The sequence below is a fragment of the Zalophus californianus genome, chromosome 2, assembly GCF_009762305.2.
Source record: "Zalophus californianus isolate mZalCal1 chromosome 2, mZalCal1.pri.v2, whole genome shotgun sequence".
Taxonomy (NCBI): domain Eukaryota; kingdom Metazoa; phylum Chordata; class Mammalia; order Carnivora; family Otariidae; genus Zalophus; species Zalophus californianus.
In genome coordinates, this window is record NC_045596.1 from 158955703 (window position 1) to 158964721 (window position 9019).

Consider the following 9019-nt stretch of genomic DNA (forward strand, 5'->3'; position numbering starts at 1 on the left):
TGGACTGTCCTCCCCCAACCCCAAACCCTCAGCAGCCCGCGCCTCCCCGCCGGGCCCGCCCGCGCCCCGGCCCCCGGCGCCCCGGCGCCCCGGCCGGTCGGCTGGATGGGGGGCGCCTACCCGCCTTGCAGGGGTCTTTGTAGCCGACGGGCTCCGAGTCGTCCTCCTCCCCCAGGTCATAGGTGTAGTCGGCCAAGTCCAGCGGCCGGCCCGGGCGCAGCAGCAGCAGCAGCCAGAGCAGCAGCGGCAGCGGCAGGCGGGCCACGCCGGGCATGCTGGAGGGCGCGGCGGCGGCGGGCGCGGTGGCGGCGGTGGCGGCGGTGGTGGCGGCGGCGGCGGCGGATTGCGCCCGGACGCGGGAGCCGGCGAGAGGGGAAGCGGAGGACTGGCGGCGAGGGGAGGGCGCTCCCCTCCGCTCGCCCTCGCGCTCCCTCCCCGCGCTGCCCCCCCTCGCGCGTCCCTACCTCTCCCTCTTCCCTGTCCTCGCCCCCCTCCTTCCTGTCTCCCGCCCCCTCTCCGGCCCGGCTCCTCGGCCCTCTCCCTGCGCCTCCAGCCTTCTCCGCTCCCTTCCCTTCTTTTCCTCTTTCCTTCTCTCCTCCCTCCCTCACCCCCCCCTTTTAGGGAAATGAGCTCGCTGGAGGGCGGGTTTTCGCCCGGAGCTCGGCCCCCCTCGGGTCCGGGACAGCGCACGGCCGGGCCGGGCGGCGCGCCAGCGGGGGGCGGGGACCGCCGGGAGCAGGCCCGCCCCGGGAGGGGGCTCGGGCGGCCCGGGGCGCGGGCCGGCGGGGCCGGGGATGGGGCGCCGGGCCCCGAGGTGCCCGGCCGACGGCCGCTCCCGCGAGGTGCCCTCTAGCGGCGGCTCGTCCCGCGGGCGCCGGGCCCGAGCCCCGTCCGGGGCAGCGGGACACGCTGTCAGGTCGCTCCGCTGCTTCTGCCCGCCTCCGCCCCCGGTCTCTGCGTTTCTCTGCCTGCGTCTCTCGGTCGCTCGGTCTCAGCTTTTCTCGGACCCTCGCCCATCGCGATCCCTGTCTCTCTAGTTCTGTCGGTCTCTGGCTGTCTCTGTCTCTCGTCCTCCCTCGGGAGACACCACTGGAGGGCGCCTAAAGCCTGTGGATTGCCCAGTCCCCTCGCCACTGCCCCCTGTCCCCCATCACGCCCTGACGGGGGGGGAGGGGAAAGCCCCGTCGCTTCCCCAGAGCCCTACCCTGCCCCTAACTGGCCCCACCAGGAGCAGGACTGGGGGCGTGTGGGAAGATGGAAGAGGCGCTCCCTTTGTTTTTCAATCAGGCTGCTTTATTCTTTCGTGGTAGGAGCCCCTTGGCCCTAGGAGCCGCATCTCTTCTGCCCGCTCCCACCTCTCCCCACAGCTCCCATTTCTCCAGCTCCAGTCCCTGTGGTGTGGGTAGGAGCAGCTTCCTATCTCTCTGCGAAAGACCCTTAGCGCATAGATCTTTCCTCTTCACTTGGGGCTTCCACAGGCCCTGAGAAGCAAACACACACTGTTTATTATGTGAGGGAGAGGGACCGGGAGGGGGCAGTCTATGAACCTTCCCTCCCCTGAGCTCCCTAGATGGCCCCGCTCAGTGGATTCCCCAGTTCCTGGTCAGCTGACATGGCAAGGTGGCGCAAGCCTTCCTGGGCCACTGCCGCTCGGTGCCCTGGCAGTCACACCTGCTCACCTGAGGGGTCCTAGATGTAGTAGAGGGGCACCTCGCCACACAGGGTCCTCACTGTGGTGCCCAGGAAGTCCAGGGCCCCAGGGGATTCTGAGCCAGCATCATGGCCCTCCTCCTGGCCCAGCTTAGAGGTAGACCCTGCAGGCTTGACCTGGAAAGAGCACCTAATTTAGAGCCTGGGAACTGAGTTTCTGTCTCACCTATGGCATTACTGTGGGACCTCAGGCATGTCAGGCCATCTCTCCGAGCCTCCTAAAAGCCTTGCTTTCCTCACCAGTGAAGAGGGGGCTGTGCTGGAGTCAGAAGCCCCCGGGGAGTGAGGTTCAGCTGAGGCCAGCAGCTTGGCATCAGGGAAGGGCTGGGGAATTGGTAGGGAAGATGTGGTACAGGTGAGTTTAGAGATGGGCAGCCCCCACGCTTTACAGGTGACAAACAGCTGTCATCTCAAATGCTCCTCCCAGCAGCCCTGGGAAGGGGACAACCCACTCCTCCTCACCCACACAGACCTACCTGGAAGTTCTGGAACTTTCTAGTGAGAGCCTCAAGACTTGGGATGTTCTCCGGAGCCATCTTCATGACATAGCAACAGGTTCCTGGGGCTGGCTTATAGGCGATCAGGAGCTGAGCACAGGAAGCCCAGAGTTCATTCAAGAAGGCCCTGCCTTGCTCACTCCCTAACCCTGATCCTGGGCCATCTCCCTCTAGGTTAGGCACCTGAGGGAGTCCTCTTGGAATCTGGGGCTCAGCCTGGGGAGGCAAAAGGGCTAGGGGCTGGGGAGAGCTGGATGTGCATGAAGTGGCACAGCTGGGTGGCCTAGCAGTCTTGTCATCGGCCCCCAGCCCCAGCCCCAGGGCCAGGAGGTCCGGTATACCCACCCGCTGGTAGTCATACACTACAATACCACTGGAGCCAATGGAGAAGGTGGCGGTGGTGCCCGCACGCTCCTGCACGGCCAGGCGCTGCTGGGCTTCCGGTCCCCCAATGCTCATCTCCAGGACCTGGGGGAGGGCACAGGGTGGCCTGGTATTTCTCTTTCCCCACTCGTCCCTTCAGTCCCCATGTCCACCCTCAGCCCTCTTTACTAAAATGCAATCCCTTCTTCCCTGGGAGCCCAGACAGGCTGGGTGGGACCGGATGCTGGAAGGAACAGGCTGCCAAGCCAGCGAAAGGCCTGGTGGAAAAGCCTAAGCCAGAGTTGCCACCCTGTTCCTGCTTCTGTCCTTTCTTGAGGCACCCCTTGCCTCTTCCCCTCCATACCCCCCGACCCCGGACAGTTCACTCTCTGCCCAGCCCGCCCAGCCCCTTTGTTTGGCGTGTCCTCTACCCACTGCCCACCCCATTCTGGGCCTGCTCACCATCTCAGTGTGTTTCTGGCTCATGTGAAGACCCATTAGCAGGGCCCCTACAATCACCACGACCACAAGGACTATCACCACGACCACGATGAGAAGGCGTTTGAGGCTCACAGGGAAGCAGGGGATGCCGAAACGGCCCTGGGGGGCTGCCGAGTAGTCCTGACATGGTGGGACAGGCAGGGAGACAGGTATGAGGTCATGAGCGGGGCCCTTCTTCTCTCTGCACAAGCTAGACACCCTCCCACAGCTGGACACCAATACTATGGGTTTGCAGAGGAGGGCTGAGACCAGAGAAGGCTTCTTGAGGAGGTGGTCTGGATTCCAACAGAAAGGCTTAGACGTGAATTCTAGCGTGGAGAGACCCAAGGGAGCATGCTTCGCCAGTCTCATCTCCTGCTGTTTCCTCCAGACCCTTGGCACCCCAGCCATCCCCAACCCTCTCTGTTCCCCCAAATAATCCATGCTCTCTCACACCTCCCTGCCTTTACACATTCTACCCCTTCTTCCTGCAATGCTTGCCTTCTCCACCTAGTGAGCTCCTACCTATTCTTCTGGAGCCAGCTCAAATGTCCTTTTCTCTGTGAGGCTTCCTGTGAGTCCCCGCATAGTGTCTGCTTATGCAGTGCTCTCTGCAGCTCTTTCCACTGACCACTATGGTGGCTCTCGGCCCCTCACGTTGGAATGATCAGTTGCCATGTCCATCTCCCCGAAGGACTCTGCCTTAGTGGTCGGTGTCCCTGCCCTAACTTAGCGCGGTCCTAGGTTAATTAAGTGAATGAAGTTGGATGAAAAGACTGGCTCAGAGAGCTTGGATGAGGCAGGGCCCAGCTCACACACATGTACGCACACGGTCATACTCACTGGCGGGCTCTCAATCAGGACCTCCTTGCTGCCAACATCCATCTTGCTGTAGGCGTCTTCCCCACTCATCTCCCAAGTGTGACTAGGGTCTTATATGTGCCGGTAGGGAGAGAGGACAGAGGTGAAGGATCCGGCCTCCTTCTGCCAGCCAAGCCCTTGGCTTTGAAGCCTGTTTGTTCCTGGCCCTCCAGACCTGAGGTCCCGATAAGCCAGCTGCAAGGGCGCCTGAGGGCCCTTGGCCCTGGCCCATGAGTCCTCCTGGCCCCCGCCAAAGCAAAGCTGGGTGCGCTAAGCAAACTTGCCCTTGGGCAATCTGCGCCTCCCACTGTAGGTGTCTTCCTGGCGTTGGCCACCTTTCTTGCTGGTACCTGCCCCTGCAGTCTTGTGGCTTTCCCTGTTCCTCTGCCAGGTTGAACCTCTCAGGCAGCCAGGGGTCTGACCCAATGGGGAGTCCACCACACTTCCCAACAGAATTCCCCCCGTGCAGAGGGATGAGCTCCAGGAAGGGGAGTGAGAAGGCAGTGCCTGTGGACCCAGGAGGTCCTGCTGAAGGCAGGTGGGTGCTTTGGCATCAGTGTGGGGGTTCATATGTGGCCATTTCTTAAAGAGCCTCACATTTTCACTTCAAGTATGCCACCTGCCTGGCCTCCTCCCACACATCTGGTACCTAACCTCAAACTTGCCGCTAGTCATTCTTTTCCTAATTCTGAAAACTCTTCCCCTCTGGCTATAAATTTTTACCTACTAATGTGTGGTTTTTCATCCTTTGCTATGGGCTTGTTTGGAAGCTAAAGGCTTTCCCCCCCCTGCTTTTACTTTTATTCACATTTATTTTATGCTGAATTTATTCCCAGGCCATACGTTGTTGTTTCTCCAGTTTCTTGTGGGCTATCTTTCTCATCTGTGCCACCTCCTCTTCTGGGTTGGGAACAATCTGCTCTGTTTCAGGAAGGATCATCTCAATGTGGCAAGGAGAGCTCATGCAGGGGTTAATCCGACCAGGAGCTCTGTAAACTTAATGGCTCATTTGGGGGCTCTGTTCACCTGGATGTGCTCGATGACCAAAGAATCTACATCTAAACCCTTAAGTTCAGCGTTACTCTCTGCATTTTTAAGCATGTGCAGCAACAATTCAGCACTCTTCAGGTCGCTGGCCCTGTGTCCAGACCCACTGTTTGGCCCCGGGCACACCTATCAGCTCCACCATTATAATGATGGAATGGCCCACATTGCTTCTGTAAAGTGACTCCAGATACTTGGTGGCTTTGGGGATATACATGCCCTTGATGATCTGGGCAGTTTCATGAGTGCTCTTAAAACGAATGTGAAGATTTGAACCTCTTGATGGGAATGATTTTGTCGGGTTTTCTGCATCAAGTAAACAGTGAACCATTTTCAGAGATCAAGCGGAAGGCTTTTGATAGCAGATTCCACACCTGACACTCCTTTCTTGTGCCCAGACAGCCTTGCGCAGGGCTGGCTGCGGTGACTGATGGGATCCGCATCTCCTCATTCTGGAATCTCACCTGCTTGGTGCTGCCTATGACCCTATCCCTCTAGGCTCCTCTGTTTATACCCTCGGATCCTAAATTTGCGCTGAGAATGCTCCTCACCCTAATGTGATGCACTTTCTGGGCCTTCTCCTTCACCCTTCCATCTCTTTTACCTCCTTCCTCAAAGCCACTTCTGTTGCTTGGTTGTACTAAACTAAATCGACCAATGGCTGCATCCTCTCTTGAGCTTTCCTCCACTTGCTGGGCCAGGTGGTCTCTACAGTGCCTTTCCCTTGGAACTTTCTAAGTGTCTAAGTCAGAGCCCCACCCTCACTCCTCTGGGCCTCTCTTAGCCTCCTGATACTTAAGCTCCAACACTTCACCCCAGTTCCTGTCCCTGGCCTGGGGGCTCCCTTACACCTTGGCCCTGCCCTTCATTCATGAGCTGGCCCCCAGCTCTCCAGCCCTGGCGGGTTGCCCCGTCCCCACAAGGACCTCCTCTTCAGCAGGAGAGCCTTCAGCCTCCAGGTTGCACAACAGCATGGCATCTGAGCTGAGAGTGCCTGAGAAGCTCAGGGAAGGAGAGAGGGGAGGGGAGGGAGTGTTTGCTCCCACCACCCCTTCCTCACCCCCCACAACTACCCCTTTAAATATTTGCTGAAACCTCTAGCAGCAAGTGTCCTAGGAGCAGTGGGCGGGGGGGGTGGGGGGGTGGGGGGGTGGGGGCGGGAGAGGTGGGGGTGGTAGTGTCCAGGGAGGAGGGGGAGGCATTCTCCTCTTAACTGTGTGCAGCCTCCGCTGGGGTGTGCAGGTGCCAGATGTAGGAGACAGCTGCCTGTGGTGCCCGCCCCCAGCGCCCCCAGCGTGCCCACCCCACTCCCGCCCCGGGGTTGTCCTGGCAACGCTGCGATTGATTGGCTGACTCACACACACTGGGCCTGAGCCAGGTGGGCAGTGGGCCAGCAGGAGAGCCAGGGAGGACTGCAAGCATCTCGGGGTCCCTGCGGGCATCTCAGGCGGCCGCATGGCCCAGCTGTGGAGCTTGTTCTGAACGGGCGCTGTGTGTAGGGCTTGCCGTCATCAGCTGGTGCTGAGAAAGGAGTCTCTCTTGGAAAGAAGCCTCTGCTCTCTCAAGTCCTCAGTCTCCCCTGCAGGCTGCCCTTTGGCTGTAATTCTCGCAAGCTTTGTGGGTTTTCTTTTCTTTTTCTTTTTTCTTCCACTTGTTTTTGCCTGTTTGGAGGTTGGGGAAAGAAGGTTGCCCTCAAGTTTCACAAGGGGAGTTCAGATGCTAGCACCAACCCCTCTGGCACTGACCCAGTAGAGGTCTTGGGGTCCTTATCTTCGTTTTCAGGAAATGAGGAGGGACCTTTAGCTGGGCATGGATAGCTGTCCCCCGTCCTCCCCCCCCCCCCCCCCCCCCCCCCACCGCACACCAGCCCTCTGCTGCAGACTTTTCACATCTTGGCCTTTACTTAGGCCGTTTCTCCCTCCTGGAAATCCCACCTTCAATGCCCCTCCACCTCTCCGAGTGCCATCAGCCCTACAAGGCCAGGCAAGAGCCACCTCACTGGCCCAGGCTACGGTGCCCCCTCCCTCCTCCAAAATCTCCCGGCCTCCTGCTGCCCTTTCACCTGCCATTTAGCACGCACCGCTGTTCTCATCAGCTATGCGGGAGCTTTTCGTTGCCCTATCTTCCCTGGGACTGGCCCTGAGACCATGCTTTCCTGAGGCTTCTTTGTACCTGCTGCAGGGCAAGGGGCACGACACAGCCAACATGTAATTATATTCAAGGATAGGACGGTCACCAAACATGAAGGGGCTCCAGGTGAGCGGTCAATAGTTCATTTCTTCAGCATGTGGAGGTCTTGGTGCTTCACTGGCCAGCTCTGGGATCCTGAATGAATCCATCTTTCTGCCTTTCCAGGCTTGAGTGTGTTCAACTGTGAAATGGGACTAGTCTGCCCATCCTGTCCCCCTTTCCAAGCTGTTGTGAAGATCCAATGACATCATCAATCCAATCGTCATGATTATCATCATCTACTTCATCCCCCAAAACACCTCTTCTCGCTAGCTGAGAATAGGGCCCAGACTCCCCCTTTCTGTCTGTCTCCGGGCTAAATCCCTCTGGGAGAACTGTAGGTGATGGAGAGCCACCCCTTCCATGTGAGCCTCTTCTTTTCCCCCTTCCAGCTCCTCAGCTGCAGGGGCTGGGACAAGATTCACTCTGCCCTTTGTGCGCTGGGCAGAGCCGTGCCAGGGACGGGTGGGGATGGTACCCAGCTGCCCTGGCCACCCTCCCCACCCCCATTGCTTGTCTTCCCACACGCTGGCATACAGAGGGCTGCACGGGCAGCTGGATGGGCAGTGGCAAGTGAGCATCAGAGGGACAGGGCATCCCTGCTTGAGAGAACATGGACAGATGTAAGCTCCAATCAGAGAAGCCCCTGCTGGCAGAGGCTGGGGACAGCTGGGGACACATCTGAAACGCAGTGATCTCAGTTTCCTGGCCTGATATGGACAGAACACTAGACTGGGAGCACATTCACCTGACTTCCAGGCTCCCCTAGTCCTGTACCCCCGGACTTTTCACACAGTCAATCCTGCACACAGACTCCCCCAGGGAGGTAACACAGCGGAGAGCAGCAGTTCTCAAACATTTTGGTTTCAGGACCCCTTAACATTCTTAAAAAATATTGAGGACCCCCAAAGAGCTTTCGTTTATGTGGGTTATATCTATTGATATTTACCATATGGATATTTACTGAGAAATTGAAAAGTGTTAATTAATTAATGAAAATTGCAATAATAAACCCATTCTATGTTTTAAGATAAATAACACAAATTTTAAAAAATTATTTTACAAAGCAAAAAATTAGAGACAAGAGTGTCATTGTTTTACATTTTTGCAAATCTATTTTTTTAAATGTTTATTTATTTAGAGAGACAGCACGAGCGGAGGGAGGGACAGAGGGAGAGACTCCTCAAGCAGACCCCCTGTTGAGCGCTGAGCCGCACACAGGGCTCGATCCCCGGACCCTGAGATCATGACCTGAGCCAAAATCAACTTAACCAACTGAGCCACCCAGGTACCCCTTGCAAATCTCTGTAATTTCTGGCTTAGTAAGAAGATACATCATGTAGCCTCTGGACAATTCCAGGGTATTTTCGTGAGAGTGTGAAAGTGAAAAAGTAAAATTAAGTTTTAACGTTCTTAGGACAATTGTTTTGACCTCAGTGACTCCCTGGAAGGTTCTCCTGGACTCCCTGGACCACACTTTGGAAACCCCTGGTATAGAAGTCCGACTGTGGGGCGCCTGGGTGGCTTGGTCGGTTAAGCGTCTGCCTTTGGCTCAGTTCATGATCCCAGGTCCCTGGGATCAGGTAACATGTTGGGCTCCCTGCTCAGCGGGGAGCCTGCTTCTCCCTCTGCCTGCCACTCTCCCTGCCTGTGCTCTCTCTCTCTCAAATAAATTTAAAAAAAAATAAAAAAAAAAGACGTAAGACTATGAACTTCGGAGTTGGGCAGAGTGGGTTGAAATCCCTGTTCTGTCTCTTTCTTCGGGTACTATCAGCCTCACTTCTCTTATCTGTAAAAAGGGATTCATATCATCCACCTTAAAAGTTTGGAAGGAT

General features: G+C 57.3%; 2 protein-coding genes across 5 annotated transcripts in view; both read right to left on the bottom strand.

The window, feature by feature from the left end:
* Positions 1-527, bottom strand: part of BMP1 (bone morphogenetic protein 1) — a 43400-nt gene extending 42873 nt beyond the window's left edge. For all 3 annotated transcript variants that reach the window (XM_027598417.2, XM_027598416.2, XM_027598418.2), the window contains exon 1: positions 121-527. In XM_027598417.2, the coding sequence (XP_027454218.2) occupies positions 121-274 (154 nt within the window). In that variant the 5' untranslated portion in view covers positions 275-527. The remainder of the gene's footprint in view (positions 1-120) is intronic.
* Positions 528-1271: 744 nt separating this feature from the next.
* Positions 1272-4050, bottom strand: SFTPC (surfactant protein C). 2 transcript variants are annotated; one of them, XM_027599203.1, is made up of 6 exons: positions 3894-4049; positions 3033-3191; positions 2553-2675; positions 2187-2297; positions 1680-1827; positions 1272-1481 (listed from the first exon to the last, which is right to left on the bottom strand). In XM_027599203.1, exons 1-5 carry the CDS (start codon positions 3960-3962, stop codon positions 1690-1692), a joined length of 600 nt encoding a protein of 199 aa, XP_027455004.1. In that variant the 5' UTR covers positions 3963-4049; the 3' UTR covers positions 1272-1481; positions 1680-1689. The 2 variants fall into 2 exon arrangements, with proteins under 2 accessions (XP_027455004.1, XP_027455002.1); XM_027599201.1 differs by lacking the exons at positions 1272-1481; positions 1680-1827 and adding an exon at positions 1870-2034 and having other exon boundaries at positions 3894-4050.
* Positions 4051-9019: the final 4969 nt, after the last annotated feature.

What these genes read in the sequence shown, in the direction of transcription:
- SFTPC (XM_027599201.1), bottom strand. Translation starts at nt 3,962, where the DNA reads ATGAGTGGGGAAGACGCCTACAGCAAGATGGATGTTGGCAGCAAGGAG. An exon ending in TAGTGTATGACTACCAGCGG is followed by an intron (nt 2,298 to 2,552) that starts GTGGGTATACCG and finishes TCCTGTGCTCAG; the next exon opens with CTCCTGATCGCCTATAAGCC. An exon ending in GAAAGTTCCAGAACTTCCAG is followed by an intron (nt 2,035 to 2,186) that starts GTAGGTCTGTGT and finishes CCAATTCCCCAG; the next exon opens with CCCTTCCCTGATGCCAAGCT.